The sequence below is a fragment of the Talpa europaea genome (assembly GCF_964194135.1).
Source record: "Talpa europaea genome assembly, chromosome: 14".
Lineage (NCBI taxonomy): Eukaryota > Metazoa > Chordata > Mammalia > Eulipotyphla > Talpidae > Talpa > Talpa europaea.
The window spans coordinates 30,063,400-30,083,045 of record NC_140082.1 but is presented as its reverse complement, the minus strand read 5'-3'; the positions used below and the strand labels follow the sequence as shown (position 1 = coordinate 30,083,045).

Genomic DNA, 19,646 nt, shown 5'->3' with positions numbered 1-19,646 from the left:
TGCGCTCGGCCGGGCGGCGGGTGGCGGGAGCCCCCCGCTCTCCAGGGGCTCGGCGCTCCGGGGGAGCAGGACATCCCCGCAGGCGGCCGCGCGCGGGAGGCGGGGAGGAGACTGGGGCGCGCGGGGAGGGCGGGGAGCCCGCGGGCGGAGGGGGGAGGCGGGGAGAGGGAGGGCGCGGGGCGGGCGGCGCGGAGGGAGGAGAAGGGAGGCAAGAAAGTAGCAGAAAGTGAGGCTGGCAACCCGCGCAACCCAGCCGGCTGCGCGGCGGCGGCAGGAAGTCTGTGCCCGAGAAGAGCAGAAATAAGAGCCAGGGAGGCACCGCGGCGCGGCGAGAGTGAAAGAGGAAACTGCACAAGAGGAAGCTCTGCCGCAGCACAAAGTCGGCTCCGGCTCCCGCGCCGAGCATCCCCGCGCCGGCCGCCTCGGTCCTCCCGGCGCCGCCGCCCGCGCCCGCGCCCGCGCCGCCCCTGCGCCCCCTCCCCAGCGCGCCCACCCCGGCCCCGCGCGCCCGGGTCGCTCCGCCTCGCCGCCCTCCGCGCACGCCGTCCTCGTCTGCCATGGCCCGGGAGAACGGCGAGAGCAGCTCCTCCTGGAAAAAGCAGGCTGAAGACATCAAGAAAATTTTCGAGTTCAAGGAGACCCTCGGAACGTAAGTGGGGAGCAGGGAGGGCAGCGCGAAGGTGGCACGGCCGCGGGTGCTCGGGCGGCTCCGTCGGCGCCGCGGCAGGAACCCGGGTGGGCGCCGCGTCCTCCTGCGCGGGGTGTCGGCCCTGCCGAGGCACCCGCGCGCCCCGCGTGGGTCTGCGCGCCCCGGCGCCGTGGGCTCCGCTCCGGGGCGGGCGCGGGGGCAGCTCTGGGCGTGGGGGGCGCAGCCCACGCTGGCGGGCGACTTTGCACTTGCCCCGACCCTGCCGTCCTCGTCACTTCTTTCTCCCCACGCGTGACAGTGGGATGAGCATGGGGGGCATTTCTGTTTACCGGCTCTGTGCGTTTACTCACCCTGTGCATGGGCGCACGGTGGAGGCGAGAGACGTGGTCACGAGCAGAGCCGGCCTCGGTCATTCCCATTTGTGTCCTTGCATCGCATAGTCTTACAGAACGGACATCTGCACGTACTCGGTGGGAGCAAGACTTGGGATGGCCACTCGGTTATGGAAGGGAGGAATTTCGCAGTGTTAAGGGTCACGTGGGGGCAGAGCCTTACCTGGGTGCATCTTTCCAAGGGAGGGTCTGTGAGTGGCGCTGCACAGGCAGTTTCTCTCCAGGGCTGTATTTAGTCTAATGCTGGTGGCTGCGTCTCAAGAAAGCAGAGATAATCAGGAGTCAAAGGCATGAATGCTCCAAGCATGTGCTGCTGTTCCCTCTCTGCCCAGGAGTTGGGTTTGTTTGTTTTGTTTTGGAGGGCCTCGGGATAGGTAGGGAGGCTGATAGTGAAAGAGAAGCAGGCACTGCCAGATGAGTCTGAAGTTCAAGTTATTTTCTTCCTTCGTGTGATCTTATCTGGCTATTGTTGATCAGTGTCTGTCAGGATACATTCACACACATATGTGCTGTATGAACTGAACATTTTGCAGGGGTTCCTGGAGGTGTTGATTAGGCTGGGAAGAGAAAGAGGAGGTGTTTCCTAGGGTAAATCTGTGTGCTGTTATTTCCTTCCTCCGTTTTCCCACCTTTACTTGTGTTTCTGATTGGTTTGCTTTCCCAGAGTCACATTTCAAGTCCAGATTATCTTCTGTTCCATGCATGCTCAGGGTCTACTGCAGCTGTTCACACTATTTCCCTCCCTCAACCCCCAAACCGCAGTGGTTCCCCACAGCTAAGTTGTGAGGGTAGCATCCCAGCCATGCTTCTGTTGCCAGGGAAAGCACACTGACTGTGACCAAGAATAGGGTCCCCAGCTGTTGGGCACCTGTGGTATAGATGTTTCTTCTTTGTTGGAATGAAAACATAAAGGACTTCTTTTCAAAAAGAGGGACTCAGGGTTGCCCCTCAGCATGGCCAGTTAAGGGGTGAGTTTGGGTGAAAACTTTTGAAAATTACCACTGAGGTTTATTCAGGGTTGGTACTGTGATCTGGGATGCTTAGGTTATAGAGAAAAGAGCAGGGTGTCCTTGCTTGGACCCTGACACAGCTTAGGTGGCTGTGGGAAGCAGGGGGATGCAAAGAGTGCAAGCCCATCATGTGAAAATGCATTCCTGTGCATGGCTTGTTCCCACCTGGGTCCTTCGCACTGGTCCCTCTGCCTGCAGCCTTCAGGCAGCGTGATGCGGTATTGCCTACCTGACTCTTGTTCCCTGGGAGCAAGTCTTGCAGCCGCACCTCTGCAGTGGTGGACTGCTGGCGCTCAGTGAGCTGTGGCTTCATTGAGTGATTCCTGCTGTGGCAGGCGCTGTTTGGGGATGACTACTGGTGGTTTTCACCTCTGTGAAGGATGGGGATTTGTCTCTAGAGAGGCCCGTAGAGCTCTTGTAGGAACAATGTCTTGGAACTCTGGCCGCATTGCCCTTGAACTTGGGTATGGGTCTCTGTTAGGGTTGCAAAGCTTTACCTTCTGCCTTGGAAAGAATTCTTTAAAATATGACTACTCAGTGAGGTTCTATAGTACTGACAGAGGTACAAGAAGAGTGACATACAGATAATAAAATGATCATAATATTTTATTCACTGACATATAATGGTAGTCATAGATGACTTTATTAAATGAATACCAGGTACCAGGCATTATCTTAAGTGCATTTTAAATATTAACTCATTTTATTCTTATAAAGCTATGTGAGGTAGGGGTTTACTATTATCCCCACTTGACGGATGGACAAGCTGAGGCATAGAGAGATTAAGTGACCTGCCAAACATGAGCTAATTATTAAGTGGTGGAGCTGGTATCCAGATCCAGGCAGAATAACTCGTGGTTATCCATATGGGGTTAAGCAACCTTGTAGATTATGTAACAGCAAATGTTTAATAATAATTTGACTTAACTTTAATATTTGGAAAACTAATTTTAATATTAATGTAAAGAAACCAAAATTATGGGATGACTTATTATCTCAATATGGATTACTAACATTATTTTGTCTCCTGGGACTTCCTAGAAGTGATCTGCAGTTCAGAATGCCTGTTTCATCAGGGCCAAGTCCAACAACCTTGACCTGAGTCTAATCCAGGAGGTCACTGCTAGTCTGGTCAATGTGGATTTGGAGTCTGGGCTCTTCTCTTGTTTGCAGTGAAACAAGAGTAAGTCAAAGGCATCAACAATTATGACTGGAAATTCATTTCCAAAGTACCGTTCTGGTCCAGTCATTTTGTTTGTCATACCTTTACCGTATATCTTTAAATTCCCAAGGCAGGAAAACCCAGATAGAGTAAGGTTGTCAGCTTACATTGTTAAAATAAAAATATTGTAAAGGCCTGGGGAGCACCGGCTTTGCTGGGCTCAGTAATCTGATCTGGGTATCTTTCCTTGAAGGGCAGAAGGAACATTTACTGATGATGCTGAAGGTTCCAGCCACTTAGTCTGTGTGGTCAGAGGACCTTCCTGGAGGCTGGGGACCTAATGGCAGTGAAGATTGGTTCAGGAGGGGTGGAGAAGTGAAGGGCAGCATGTGGCTTGGACCTGAGTTAGCTGAGACACCTCTGAGGCAGGCCTCAGGAAAGACCTCTCACAGCCTGTGGGCTTCTGTGACTTCCTTTGAAAGGGAATTCCTGAGCCTAACCATTTCTCTGAGTAAGGTGGGGAGACTTACTATTTCTTAATCAATGACATGTTTTCAATTCTTTGGCTTACTGGGAGGGCAAATTAGGGGCGGAAGCATTTCTGTCGATGTATTTGCCATCTTTACGGGAAATAACTTTCAATAACTTCTCTGAAAACACGCCTTTTGGAGAAGTATATAGATGAGATGAAAGCTTTGGTGTGGTGTCCAGGGACTACCCTGGACTCAGGAAAGCCAGTTCTATAATTGCCATGCTATGAAAGGCATCAGAATAGAGAAGGCCTTCAGACTTGACACGACACAGAATGATTCTCCCAATATACCTCACCTCCCCTGGAGTATAGGAAATGGCATGGCCTAGAAAATAGATCTTCATCTCTGCAGGGTATGAATACATGCTTTTCTTATATCCTGAACACTTCATGCTGAAGTAATTGCTGTCTGTAGGGGGCTGACCAGGCGTGATGGAGAATTTGAGTCTGGCTTCCAGGTCGGGGGCAGTCACTAAGGGGGCGCATGGTGCGTGGGTCGGTGGTCATTCGTCCACATTACCCACTCGCCTTTAAAGTTTCCTCATCTTTAAAATTGGGGGAGGAGAACAGTGAAGATGAGATGGCTTTTAAGTGCCCTGACCACCCTGAGAATTAATGGCTTTCCTGTTCAAGGAAGGCACTTGTGTGGTTCTTCAGGAACATTCCATGTGTGGCTCATTTCTGCGTGGAAGGATGGTTCCATGCCCAGGTTAGTAGCAAAGTGAAAAGGCTCAGTCAGGTGTCTGGTCCCACTCCATGTCAATAACAGAGGGCCTTCTCTTTTTCATTAAGCAGTGCCTGCTGGGTGCCGCGTGAGGAGTGGTATAAATAGAAATTTCTGTCTTTTCCCACTAGTATCATACTTCACACACCTTATTCCAAAATGCTCAATAAATACACCTGTTGAGAACACAGAAGATTGATTTATCTGAAAGCCATGGGGGAAAAGAGATTCAGCTGTTTTTTTTTTTTTTTGGTGGTGTGTATGTGTATATGGGGGGGACTGTGAAAGCAGAGTTACCCGAGGTGGTTTGTATATCTGACTGGCTGATTTAATCAAATTTATTCAGGGTTATTCAGAATTTCATCTGAAGATTATCTGAAAGAACATTACCAAGAGAAAAATAAACGGATCCCCATGGGTATCCAGCTATAATATTTGTTCGAACTTTGTATTTTTTAGTCCTCTTTTTGGAGACATAATGTAAATCAGTCTATGACGCATTTAAAAATATCCATTGAATTCCTCCAATATTCTGCACACTGGGGCACAGACAGACAGACAAAATGCCTGCTTTTTTGGAGTTCCCATTCTGATAAGGGAGACAGAAAATTAAAAAAATATTTTAAGCAAATGTGAAGTGTATTGCATAGTATAAATGTTAGGGAGAAAAATAAAGCAGATTTTTTTTTTTTTTTTTTTGGAGTGGGAGTGATTGCAGCTTGAGGCAGGGGTGCCAGGAATGGCCTGAAGCTAAGAAACTGATGTTTGAGTGGAAATCTGAAGGAGCTGGCTGAAGGGAGAATGTTCCCATTGAGGGAACAGCAAGGGCTGAAGGACTGAGGTGGGAGTGTGCCAGGTGTTCAAGGAATCTGGAGTGACTGGAACTGAGTGAGAAGGGGGAGGGAAGGAAGAGGGAGTATAGGATAGTGGGGCTGCAATGGGTGGGGGAGGTGGTGTGGCAGCAGGGAGAGGGGTGGTAGAGGGTAGGTTCACCAAGGCCAGGTAGGCCACAGCAGAGACTGCTTTTGCTTTAAGAGGAATGGGGGACCTTAGAAGGTTTTGAGCAGAGAACATAGGTCTGACTTAATCTCATTTGGGAGTCTCTGTCATCGCTGTGGTTGCCATGTTGAGGATGCAGTGGAGCTCAAGGGTAGATGCAGGGAGACCAGTTGGAGGCTCTTGCAGTGATTCAGGGAGAGATGATGGTGGGAAGTAGTTGTGGAGGTCAGGAGGAGTGACTTGATTCTGATATACTTGGAAGGGAGTGTCAAAAGGAAGTGCTGGTAGATTGGATGTGGGGTGTGAGATTCTTCATGGACTCAGGCTTGAAAAAAACAGTGCTGTTCAGCTGTTCGTGTTAGTTGTTCTAAGAATTTTCTCGGCTCCTGCTCTGCACAACAAGACTTTGACAGGTCTTGGAAAGAATTTAGAGGGTAACTTCACACCTTTGGGCCTCTGGGCTCCCCTTGTGAAGGATTCCTGCATTTTTTTTTAAAGATTTATTTATTCATGCATACAAGAGCTGGGGTACAGGCCAGAGATGCAGGAGGATGAGAGGATTCACCAGAGACAGAGTGGGGAACAGAACAGGCAGACTGACTGAAATACACTGCTGAGGGGAGCCGTGGGCAAGACAGAAGAGGTCTACTTTACCATGTGGGTTGCTCCCTGGCCAGCCCAGGGATCAAACTCGTGCTGCAGAGGCTGTGGATGGCTTCATAGTGTGATGCTTAACCCCTTGTGCCACCTGGGAGGCCCTGATTCCTGCATTTTAAGGGGAATCTCCTGCTTTCTAAGAACTGGGGCTTTGAAAAGGGCTTGTGTCACAGTGGGAATGTCACAATAGGCCAGGCATTTTAGCAGCTGGAAGAACTACTTTACTTTCTCTTAAGATACTGGGTTTTGCCTTTAGAATTATCAGTAAGAAGAGCTAGGTCACTGACAGGTGGGCCAATGACATAACCCTCCCACTGGATTTGGGAATTCACAACTCAAACATTCTGTGATAAATAATGAACACGAGAACTCTTGCTACTTCTTTCTTAGATAAGATGTTCTGTGTTTGAAGAGGAAAAGCCAGAAATGTTTCTTGATGGAAAGAAATGATAACACCAGGGTCCTTACTGATTAGTAGAATGGGGTTGTGAAATGGCACTTTGGGTGGAGCTCGTGTGGCTAAAGCAGACTGTGTCTCAAGTAAAAATTTCTGGTTCAAACTTGGCAGCTAAGTGGGCAATAATTAGCGTTGGCAGGTGGACATTTGGGTCTTCTCTGTGTGGAGGATCTCAGGGGTTAACTTGTTGAGTTTTTTTTTTTTTGGCTGGGTCTCCACAGATCCCTTTAATCTTTCCTTTCCTCAAATAAATCTCCTTAAACCCCCTTCAATATCTTTCCTTCTCCTCCTCTCCCCTTTGGGAGGGCTTATGCATTGACCCAGAAGGGAATTGTCATGTTATTGGTCATTGCACACACACACACAACACACACACACACACACACACACACACACGGGGTGGGGGTGGGGGTGGGCAGAGTCTTTATATCTCCAATCCTTACTGGACTTCACAGGAATCATCTGAGAGTCACAGCCCCCCTGGTGTCACATTTGTTAATTCAAGAAGGAACTACTTGTGGGGATCCAGCATACAGCCTGTTCCTGCTCAGTGACCCAAGTGTCTTCTCTGACCAGAGATAGTGAATCCAGTACATATGTTGTTAAAGCAGGAGGAACATGGATTCTGGGAGACACCCTTACTTGATCTTCTTTCTCAGTTCACATTGGTTACATCCTGTTAAATAACAGAATTCACATATTCAGAGATCTCGTAGGCTTTATTAAATGATTCATGAATCAGGCAGCATCTAGACTAGATACTGCAAGGGGTTACACAAAATGGAAGGTATTTATAGATGAAAGAGGGCGGACAAGGTTATTAGCAAAAGAAAAGCTTATTTGAGGTAAAACCACCTTCCCTCAGGAAGGCAGGGGGGTCTTATCATGCAGATTACCTCACTGGTGCTGATTAGGAAACTCAGAATGATTGTTTTAGGATTATACTTTTGCAAGAGGTTGAAACTGTGTTAAGTCTGGATGAGGCCCTGCATGAAGGACTCCATTTAGTCCTGCTTTTTTTCTATTTTAACAGTCCCCTTGACCTTCTGTGGTGCAGGATATCCCCTTTTCTGTGGATCCCACTGATTTTTTAAAATGTTTACTACTTAGTATATGGATTATTCAGGCTCCAGTGAGACCAAGGGTGACCTTCGAAAGGACTCCATGGGTCAACTTCCTTCCATGACAGCCCAAGTTCATCGCGTGTCTCCAGTTTCTTGCACTGTTTTCCCTGATATTTCAGGAGGATTAAGAAAAGAAAGGATTCTACCTCTTGGTTAACACCGTGGCTTGAAGAAGGCATGCGTATTTATTAAGGCCACCTATGGGGAGACATTAGGAGCAATGAACCATAATAAAAACATAGTTCTAGTATAGCCATCCATAGCTATATGCCTCTGGATGCTTTCCTTAATTTTTCTGAGTTAAGATGAACATGGAAGTTGCTACCTGATGTGATTCTGGTAAGGATTCATGGACTTATGTGATGTGCTTGGCATGTCGTTGAGAGTGAATAAGCAGTATCTGTTACCAAGTTCTAGTAGCCTTCAGCAGCTAGAGTTGAGGTCAACTACCTGTAACCTCTAGTTCTTACTGCAAATATGCAGTATGGTGCACATCTAACCTCCCCCCAAATTGATTTAAGAAACCATCAGCAAGTTTTCAGTCATTCAGGGAAGAGCAGTTGGCTGTTTATCTTGTCACGTATGGTAGAGAGCAGCTAAGCATGCAGACTCTGAGGTCACTGGGTCACAGGCACACATCCTGGGTCCACTGCTTCCTAGCTATATAGTTTAATTATTTTCCCATTCACAGCCTCATGTCCTCATCTGGCTATGAGTGGTAGAGAAAATTAGTGTCTAATTTAAGAGTTGTAGTGAGGATTCAGCGAGGGCTCATGGGAAGTGCTTAGTACAGTGCATGGCCCGTGAATATGTTCTCAGTAAATGCTAGTTCTCTCTCATTAGTCCCTGCAGTGCTGGAACACTGCTCCTCAGAGGCCATTTGCACAGATTTGGAGGGTCCATTGAGCCATTCACCATTTGCTCCCCATAGGAGGGTGATTAGTTCGTATAGAGTGTTGGCATTAGCCAAGAAACTCAGCCTGAAACATCCTCTGGGCCAGCTTGTGTGCTGGAGTGACCTAGTTTGCTATAGATCACAGGCTCATTCCTTCCTCTACTTATCTCATCAGCTTTGTCTCTCTGCACCTCTCCCTGCACCCTGAGCCAGTTTTTTTTTTTTTTTTATCTGTCACTATCTGCATAAGCTTGTGCAAGAGTCTATTCTAACTGCAGTTTCTGTCTTGTCAAAGCACTTGGGCCCTGGGTGCAGCTGGGGCCCTTCTTTAGCTTCAACGTACTTTCCTTTCTGAGCATTGCTTCACTATTTCTGCTTAGTTTCTTATTGAAAATCATGTTTTGATATGGGGACTGAAGTAACTTCTTTGCAATGAATTTACATGTTGGAGTTTAACAGTTGAAAATTGAGAGGTACTCAATTTATTTTAATGTCACAGTATTTAAGAAGTGGCAGCAGGGACACGTCTATAACATGTAACTAACCATTTATTAAAAAATCGTATGGGGGACAATAGTATGATGAAGGATAGAGTTGGACTCTATATATTACACATAATGTTCAACAATATAGAATAATGAAATAGATAATGTATATACAAGTATATACATATTTTTATAGGTTCAGTGTTGACTGACACCGTTTGATTGAAGTAACATAGTACAACATTGTTGTAGGTGTGTGGTTTTAATCTCCATCTTTATTGGGGATTATTGGGTAAGGTATGGAAGATCCCAAAAGCTTTTAACTTCCCAGGCCACAATATGTAGGTTTAACACTTGGGGAGCTGATGTCTAAAATGGGCAGTATTTCTCACCGTGACCGGTTTTAGCCCTGTGATGGTGAAACAAGGTCTGGGGTCACAATTGATGGGACCCTTCTAACAAGGGAGCTCAGTGGAAGGAAAGGCTTCCAGCCAGAAAGCAGCTCACCTTCCTCCTTGACAGCAGGTCCTCTCTGTTTATGACCACACACATCACTGAAGCTGCTTTTACACCAAGTTGGATCCAGCAATTAAGTGGAATCTGAAAGGAACTCTATTCAGTAAGACTTTGGTAGGCCCTGGTTTTCAAGGAACACTGCTGCCAGCTTCCTCACACAACTCTGTCTCTTCCCACCAAGGCCTGCAGGGAAAAAACACCAAAAAAATCAAAATCCCAAACCCTTTGTAGCTTTAGAAAACTTGTGGGTGGAAGGAAGTAGGGAGTAGGGAGATCCAGTAGAGTGGGGGAGTCTGTAGACTCCCCCAGTCTCTTCCCATATAGATGCTGATTTTTCTTTAACCTTGGGAAAAAAGGACTGCTTGAAATTTGCCTTAAAATATTAGAAGATATAAATCTCTGGACATAGGTTGAGGGACCAATCATTTATGATATAAGCAATTTTAAGACAATACCTTTTCACTTACAAGAATATACCTATTTCTTAACAGAAAAATATTAGTATTTGAATGGGGTGGGAAAATAGGTAACTCTGGTCTTGGAACTTTGAGGGGGTGGCAGGAGACTCAGTGGGCTGCAAACTGGAAAGTCGAGGGCCCAGTGAGACAAGAAGAACAATGGTGCCTCACAGGAAGGATCCTAGGCCAATGACCTCTTTCAAAACTGGGTCCTGGCCGGGGTGGGGGTGTGGGTCTAGGCCCTGGAAAGGAAGTTGTAGTGTTGCTTCTTCCCCTTGGTGACCTCTCCCTCCTCCCCTCTCACCCCTCCCAGGACCAGGCCATTGGCACTGCAATTCAGTCATATCAGGGACTCAAGGCTTCTCTCAGTCCTGGTAGACTTCTAACTATCTGGAAAATTTCACTTCTCTAAGAAAATTTGGCTTGAATAACAGCAGTAGCACAACAACAACAAAGTGAACTTTTGGAGCAGACCTTCTATAAAAGTTGAGGACAGCCATACTGAAGAAAGATGAACGAGAATAATTCTTCCTGGATCTTTTTTGCTTGTGTTAGCATGGTCAGTTAAAGTGGAATTTGTGGGCCTAGTAATGATTAAAAACACAGTGTTGGTTTTCTGTGGTCCTTTCAGTTCTGTTGACAACTGGGTTATAATTAAAAAAACCCTCATTTTTGTGTATATATATGTTAAATTGTGGTAAAAAATACATAACATAAAATTTACCATCTTCACCATTTTTAAGTGTGCAGTATAATGGCATTAAATTCATGCCTGTTGTTTTGCAATTATCATGGCCATCCATCTCCAGAACTCTTTCATCTTCCAAAACTCAAACTCTGAACCCATTAAACTCTAACTCTCCATTCTCCTCTTCCCCAGGCCCTGCCAACTACCATTCTACTTCATGTTTCTATAGATTTTATTGCTCTAGATTCATTATATAAGTAGACACTAAAATATTTTCCTTTTGTGTTTGACTTATTTAAATTATAATAATGTTTTCAAGGTTTATCTACATAGTAGCCTTGTGTCACAATTTCTTTTTAAAGGCAGAGTAATATTCCACTGTGCATCTATATCATTGTATATATCCACTCATATCTTAATGGACATGGGTTGCTTCTGCCTTTTGGCTATTGTGAATAATGCTGTATGTACATGAATGTACATCTAGCTCTTCAAGTTCCTATTTTCAATTCTTTTGGGTAGATACTCAGAAGTAGTATTATTGATTATATGTTGATTCAGTGCTTGGTTTTCCCCAGCTTTGTGAAGTATTTTATAGTTTGCAAATTATTTCAATGTACATGATTCCTTCTGAGACCTACAATAATCCTGTGAGTGGGCTGCAATCATTGCTGTCATTTTACAGATAATAAAATGGAGGTTCAGAGAGGTTCAATGACTCAGGTGAAAAGGGTGCTAAGTTGTGGGTGGAGATTTAAGAGTCTTTTGATTCCTAATTCAGTGCTCTTTTTTCTGGGCCATGCTGCTTACAAGCTGGTTAGTGGAGTTGATAGGAATAGAGACTACTGATTGAGACAAATACCTCCCCCTCCTGTGGATGTCTTATTCTATGGTAAAGAGACCACTCCCCTCCCACCCCCACTTAGGAATCAGTTATGTGCTGATAAACCACTTCTGATTTGTAGCTATTGCTGATGTCCATGGTGTAAATACTCCCACCTAGAACAATTTCAAGCTACCCTACAACCTACTGTAGCATTCTTGAATTAGATCTTATGAGCAGATAGGTGACTCCAGGATGCCTCTAAAGGAAATAGAGTCCAGGAGATCTGAGTTTAGTCCTAGCTCTGTCATTAAAAAGTGTGGAATCTTGGTTTTATCCTCTGTACATCTTGATTACCTTGTTTGTTAAATGGGGATAATTACACCTGAATTAAACGTGCTTACATTACAGCCCTGTTTTAAGTCCCGAATGAGATAAAGTATGCATAGTGCTGCCTTATCCAAATAGAGGGTATCATTATGTTACAAAGATTATAGCTTTAAAGATATTCCTTTATCATAAATGTTAGTATCATGCACACTCTTTGAAACCTAGCTATCATATTTTGGGCAGAGTTCCCATAGAAATTGGGCTCTATGTCAACCTGAAAGCGTCGACACAAAACCCAGTGCTTCAGACTATGTTTCCTCTGGCTCTATTCAGGTGTATATAGCTTTTGTTCTCAGTGTTTGAGTGATACCTTAAGAAAAACTTACAGAAAAGAGTCATAAAAGCAATTTGTCATCCTAGTAGGGACTTTGAAAAATGTGGAAGGGTGCAAAGAAGTCAATAAGGACTGACTAATTGGCTGGATGTGTTCTGGGGAGCGGGGGAAGCTCAGGAGAGGCCCCAGAGGTCAGCTGTGGGGAAGGACTTATGAGGGGGGGTGGAGATTGGCTTATGTTTATATACTACTTAGTATGAAGATATTTCAATATTTTACCAACTGGCCTGATTGAACCCTTGGGCACTGATTGAGTATAGATGTTCGAAATAGGTGTGGTGGTCTTTGCTGCACGCTGTACTGTGGGTGTCTGACTTTCTTCAGGGTGTCAGTATTTTGTGTTAGCTGGTGATGGTAGTGATGGCTTGCTGGGATTGTCATAACACTGTCGCTGCTTTATCACCATGTCTGAACATGTACAGGGTCAACAGTGGGACAGAACCTGGTGCCAATTGGAGTCCCTGCTCAACAGACTTCTAGCTGATAGTGTTGGTGGGAAGAAGGAGCTAAGGCACATCCTAGCGAGGCTGTCTCTCCTTGCTTGATGTAGGCACTGGGAACCTGGCTTCTCAGACACTTCATGGCATAAAATAAATACTGTTTGCTCTGGTGAATGCTTGTGTTTCCCTCCCTCTCCCCATTCATGTTGAAATCTAACCCCCAATGTGTATTAGGTATTAGGAGGTGGGGGGGGGTCTCTGGGAGGTGATTAGGTCATGATGTTGGAGCCCTCATGAATGGGATTTATGTCCTTATAAAGAAGACCCCACAGAGTCTCTTGTCCCTTCTGCCTGTGAAGCCACAGCAAGAATGCTGATGTGTGTGAACCTGGAAGTGGGCTTTCACCAGACACTGAATCTGCTGATATCTTGATCTTGGACTTTCCAGCCTCCAGAACTGCGAGAAATAAGTCTAATCTTTAGAAGCCACCCAGTCTATAGAAGTCTGTTCTGATTCTGAACAGATTAAGATCCTTACATGCATGGTCCTGCTTTCTGTCAAACTGCTCACATCTGAAATCTTCAAGCCAACTTCTTTTTAGAACACTGTGTTTGCCAACAACTTATTCTTGTCATTAGAGGCCAAGTCTTTGTAACTCATCTGGAGAGCCACTGAAGCACTTTGTGATTAAGTGAGAGCCCCAGATTCCACCGTTACCACAAACATGTCCAGAGCTCTGTGCATTTCCTCAGTCTCTGCCTGTTGCCATGTCATCTCTAATGATGGTTCCAGCAAACATCCTGAGGCACCTTCTCGTCACTATCCATGTAATGACCTCAGTTGGGATTACCTGCATGGGGGGCACATGCCTGTGGAATAGCCTACCCACACCCATAGCACCTGCTCAGATGTGACCCTGTGTGTAGGGTAAGGTAAAAGTATCAGGCTTTTCTGCCCTCCCGCCATTAGGATAGGGCAGATGTAGTCCTGAATGCATGCCTGATGGTGGGCACCTGGAGTAGGGTGTGGGCATAGGTAGATGGGATTCATCTGGGCTCAGACTGGGCTTTTAAGGGCGATGTCACGGTGACGCCAGCAGAAGCCGAGAGAGAACGAACAAGAATCATGAGAAGAAGAACCACGAAAAGGCCACGTGAGAAGGCTGGAGAGCCCAGATAGAGTGAAGACTTGCTGGGGCTGGGGAGGCTGCCTGTTGTGTACGTGGTAAATCCCAATAAAAGCCTGAAAATCCACCAAGGACTCTTGGACCCTTCTCCTTACCCGCTCTGCTGGATCAGAAAACCTCTCAGTGGCCTTCCTGCCTTTACACTGTGTGTTTCATAAATGTTGTGAGTAAACAAATGCATATGGGAATAAAACGAGCACTGACTTTGATTAGATTCATAAAGTTCAAATCCTAACGGGGCCACTTGTGAGATGTGAGAACTTGAGTGAGCCTCATAATCTGAGTTTCTGTTTTCTCACATTTGAGTGGGGAATAATAGTATCTGTCTTTCCAGCTTGTTGTGAGGTTTTGTTGCTAAAAAAAAAAAATAAAAGTATAAAGCATGCTCTATGTTACAGGTCTAGAACACTGACTTGAGTTTTAAACAAATAGGTGTTAGACATCATCATGGGATCTAAAGTTTATTGCAAACTCCCTACCTGATGCCTTCAGGAATACCATTAGAGATTTCTTCCTTTGACTTAAGGCATTTTCTCAAGAATAAGAAATCAAGCATTAATTAACATATAGGTCAATGTAAAAGAGTTTATATTTTGTTAGAAAGAGTTTGGAGAAAGAAATAGGAAAGAGATTTTGCAAATCATAAGGAGTTGGACTAGAAGTAAGGGGTGGTAATAACACTGATTATGCCAAAGAGGACATTGGTGGCCATAAAGTCAGCCCAAGTGAGAAGATTCATTCACTCAACAGACAGCGCTTGAATGGCCCATGTGAGCTGGACTGGTGAGTTCTGTCTCTGTGGCAGGATGACTGTTCTCTTTGCTCACCCAATGGTCCATGTGGACGCGGGGATGGAGACTGTGACTTGTCTTCCAGATGGGGGGCACCATTCTTGCAGCCCCCTTTCTGCTCAGATAGGTCAGGGGCAGGAGGGGCTGTGCCTGCTATCAGGGAAAGGCTGGGTGGGCTCCCAGGCAGGTTCTAATGGGGGCGTGGATGGGACAACCTCTGAGTCTTCAGGACCAGTGACTTGTGGCTATCCCTCCCCCTCCACAGGGGCATCTGGTGGCTGTCCTTTTTAGCAGGAGTCCTTACATGAAAATGTCCTAGATGTAACCTCAGTGCATATTGCAGGGATGGTTCACATAGAGGCAGGGACCTCCAAAAAAGCCTGGTTAGCCCTGAAGTTCCTAAGAGTTGGGAGTCTTTCAAAAGCACTGCAGAAATTTGGAGTTTGGGCCCCCAACATGGTCAGTGGGTTATTGTCTAGGTAGACCTTAACTCTGGAAAACTCCTGGGTTCACTGAATAACAGGTGAATTGGGGTCCCAGTTTATCCCATGGGAGTAAGGGAAACTTGAACTAGTCCTGGTGCTAGAAATTTGGCAGAAAGTCTGGCCAAAGTAATTTGGAAATGTGCCATATTTATCCCCCTCCGTCAAGCTTCACCAGGACTTTCAAGAAGTGTGAGACTGATTGCATAGGTTTTGGTTTTGGTTTTAAAATCTGTTAGAGATTGAAAATCTGCTCCAAGCCAGGCATTAAGGTTCTACTCCCCTCTCTGTCTCTGGTGAATCCTTTCACCCTCCCATGCCTCTGGCCTGTATCCCAGCTATTGTATAAATAAAAAATAAATCTTAAATAAAAGATTTATTATGCATACAAGAACGGGGGTACAGGCCAGAGATGCAGGGGGTGAGAGGATTCACCAGAGAGAGAGGGATTGAATAGAACAGGCAGATGAACTGAAAAACACTGCTGAGGGGAGCAGTGGGTGTGACAGGAGAGGTCTGCTGTGCCATGTGGGTGTCTCCCTGGCTGGCCTGGGATCGAACTCATGCTACAGTGGCTGAGGATAGCCTCACGGTGCTGCAGAGGGAGACACATCTTAAGAGCTGGTAACTGAAATGTTTTTCTCCTAAGACTTCTCCATGACCCATTTCCTGGGGGAGGGTAGTCATAGTCATTTAATGAATGGTCAAGAACAGATTCAAGGCTGGTCCTATACCAGCTGTAACTTGTGTGGAAAATCAGATGTGGTCCCTTCTTCTTGGAGTCACAGTCTTGTGTCCTACAGTGAGCCTAGACTTAGTCTCCATACCCTGCACCTGTAGCATCTCCTCCCTCTGCCTGCTGACTCTGTGGGCCTGCACCAAAATCTGATCGCTTCCATCAAGTTTCCCTGGATGTATGCAGCTGACTTTGGATTTCTCTGCTTCTCTTCCTTCCATCTCAGAATGATACTGTTGTGTTTCCTCTCTCTGATGCAATTGAGAACTCTGCGAGATTGGGAGGGGGGTGGTATTCACTCACATGTGGTTTCCCAGAATTCCTTGCACCCTGAGTAATAGATGGAGAGTCTGTTTGGTTTGGTTTTAAATATCCTGAGAAATAAAATTGTCTCCATGGCTGCTTAGGAAGCTGGCTTTTCTAAATGTTTTCATTACAGATAAGCTCTTCAGAATGTTCCTCCTATATTTTCTTCTGGATCCTGTCTCAAATCATCACCAATTTTCCATGTGCAGATTATTCACTCTGGGAATTAGTTGGGTGAATTTTTAATCTGGGAGACTTTCCTTTGCTTCTTTCCTTAGCATATTGGTGGGTTTTGTCTCTTGGCTGCCACTGGGGCTGTGCTCAGAGGGAAAAAAAAAAACAAAACTATAGTTTCAGGCTCCAAAAAAAAAGTCTTCCTCAGTACTAGGACCCAAAGCCTAAATATCACAACATTTGGATTATTATACCCTTCTTTAGTTGGGTGGCCTTAATTGGCTGTGTCTTGTGTTATGTTAAATATTACTATTCTCTATTATTTTCTTTCTTGAGATTTCTCCCCTCGAACATGGCTCATTATAATCCAGAGTTTATGCCTGGAATCAGTGTGTATTTGGTGTAAAAAATATTTTCTCTTGCAAACCAGGTCCTTAAATGGCTTTATCACTTTTTTTCCTGCACGAAGATTTGTCCAAAACCCTAGGATGATCTGTGGGCTATAATTATCAACTGCATTATTTTTCTTCAGTTGATGTCATGTCTATAGGCCTGAAGATGGAATGAAGAATTTCTGGACATGTGACAGTAGTATTTCCTGATTTTATTTCCCTTAGAATTTGACACTCTTTTTTTTCTCCAAGTCCCAGATTTATTGACTTTGACATAAAAGTTTCCCTTGCTCTTCATACCTGGGCCAAACCAAATGAAAAAATGCCCAGTCTCCCTTTTGCCAACACCTATTTGCTGAATGTACTAGATTTTCTGAGGAAGTTGCCAGGGCTGGTTTTAGTGGGAGGGTGTGGGGGTGGTTCGAAAAGGAATTAATAATGGCTACCAACACTTGAATATCTGCTAAGCTCTAGACACTTGGCCACGTGATGAGTTCTTCTATCTGCCAATAACTCTGTGAATTAATTACTATTTGACAGCTGAGGAGAACTCACTGGCCCCAGGTTGCATCATTTGTAAGTCACAGAACAGTGACTTGAACCTAGATTTGTTTGAAGAAGCTTCTGGAAAGCTGTGCTCATTTCACAACTGTGCTGACTGAGGTGGAGCAGGCTCTCCAGGATGTGACCTGGAAACACCACTGGTGTGTCTAGTGGGTGCCAGCAGGGAGCCCTTTGTGTGCCTATGTGCTGTGACCATTCTCATCGAGTCTCCAGAAGGTCAGCCCTGCTACCCTCCTCCCCAAACCCCTCATAGTCCCGACACCCAGAGCTGGAATGTTACATAGGCTCAGTCTGCGGCTTGGACACTGGCACTTGGATCCCACAACCCAGCTCCAGTTCATCAGAAAACTCTGTGCTAAGAGAGGGATGGGTCTAAGAACTAGTTTATAGGTCAAGGATACATCTTGTTATCGGGTTGCTTTTTCTGTATTGGCAAATGAAAAGAAAATTATTTTAAAAACTTTGAAAGCACCCTGAGTTTTCCAATTAGATTATTTGAAAACAAAAAACCAGAACTAGTGTCTTCATCCCAGGGTTCTGGCGAACAAAATGTAGTGTTCTCTGGGGCTTAAAAACAACAACACATCATTTATAGCTTAGGTATCCATTAGCAAAAGGTCATGGAAAATTGGGGCAGTTCTCCAGAAATTCAGGCAGTCTGGCTTATGTTTTCAGATGGCTAACATGTGTCCAGGACATGATTTCTGTTCCCGTTCCTCCTGTGTGAGCTGGTGTTGAGCTGCTTACTCAGTGACAGTCAAGTGACTAGCGGACGGACATTCTTTGACTCCAATCTCTGTGCTCTTTTCTCACTTATGGTTTTAAAAAATTGTTGTTCTCCTTGGCTAGAATAGTTTCTCTTGTGACAAAGGATTGTAAATGTTTTTCAAATGTTTACTAGATCAGATTTACTTTTTCTCAGGGATTGCTAATTTTTAAGACAATATTATTCGTTGTGTAATAAAAGACTTTCTATACTGTATACCTCAAATGGTTTCTTTATATTTTCATTAATTGAAAAGCACCAGGAGACAATCAACAGGAGTAGTAACGATTTTGAACACCAACTCTGGTAGGAGAGAGACAGCAGCATGATATGCACTGTTACTCATTGTTTCTCTTTGGGATATGTTTTGAAATCTGTTTCTGTAATGATTTATACGCAAGATGACCTTTTCCTGCTGTCACTGGCAGCTTCTTAGCATAAGAAGCAGTTAAAGCTGTCTCTTGTATTACATTAACATCCAGTGGTATCCAGAGCCAAGCTGTTCAACATTCCAGTATGAGATCCCGCCTTTGTGTGTGGTACATCCTGGAGAAAGCATCCGGCACTTGTGGCTGACTTGCAGGCCATTTCTCAGCTCATCAGGTCCCATTCTTTGGAGCCAGGAGTGACTTCTGGGGTCCTCATCACCAAGCCCTCTGGGGGCCAACTTCCTGGGCATGTGACCTTTGTGGTTGCACTAGGCCCTTGCTCAAAGGGCTCCATGCTTCATTTAATATGCTCTGTCTTGAAATTCTTTTTTTTTTTTTTTAGATTTATTTATTTATTTATACAGGCACTGGGTACAGTCAGAAACGCGGGAGGGTGAGAGAATTCACCAGAGCCAGAGCAGGGAGCAGAGCAGGCAGAAGGACCGAAGTACACTGCTGAGGGGAGCAGCGGGTGGCAGGAGAGGTCTGTGCGCCATGTGGGACCCTCCTCCGGTGGCTGGGGAGCAGCTGGGGATCGAACCAGCGCTGCGGAGAATGCTGGCAGCTTCGCAACCCAGCACTCAACCGCTGCGCCACCGGGGAGGCCCTCTGTCTTGAAATTCTTAATTTTTTTTTTAAAACAAGGTCCTTCCACCACTATCTTTATTCTATGTAATGGGTTTTGTGATTACATAGCTGATCTGATCCTTTTCATTATAAAACTTGCTTCCCTACTCCTTTCAACCTAGTATCAAAGGTGTCTTACTGATTAAGATTTTTTTAGGGTTAGTGGTTCATATAGTTTCTTGGCCTGTGAAGCTATCCGTAGCCACTGCAGCTCAAGTTTGATCCCCAGCCAGGGGGCTACCCACATGGCACTGAAAGTTATGAAAGTTTATTGGATACTTGGAAAAGTCTTGTATGATGATATCCTGGGTGTAAACATTGCCCAGGTGTAGTGCCGGCAGGGCACAGGGCAGGTTCTCTATCAATTTGAGCAGACTAGTAGCGTCCAGACCCCTCAGTGGCTTCTTCAGGTTTTAATGATCTTTCTATACCAATTGTAGTGCTGTAACCATGTGCAG

General features: G+C 45.4%; 1 protein-coding gene across 3 annotated transcripts in view; it reads left to right on the top strand.

The window, feature by feature from the left end:
* Positions 1 to 396: 396 nt before the first annotated feature.
* Positions 397 to 19,646, top strand: part of CAMK1D (calcium/calmodulin dependent protein kinase ID) — a gene marked incomplete at its 3' end in the record, with an annotated part of 347,164 nt that continues 327,914 nt past the window's right edge. For all 3 annotated transcript variants that reach the window (XM_084254292.1, XM_084254294.1, XM_084254293.1), the window contains exon 1: positions 397 to 649. In XM_084254292.1, the coding sequence (XP_084110418.1) occupies positions 558 to 649 (92 nt within the window). In that variant the 5' untranslated portion in view covers positions 397 to 557. The remainder of the gene's footprint in view (positions 650 to 19,646) is intronic.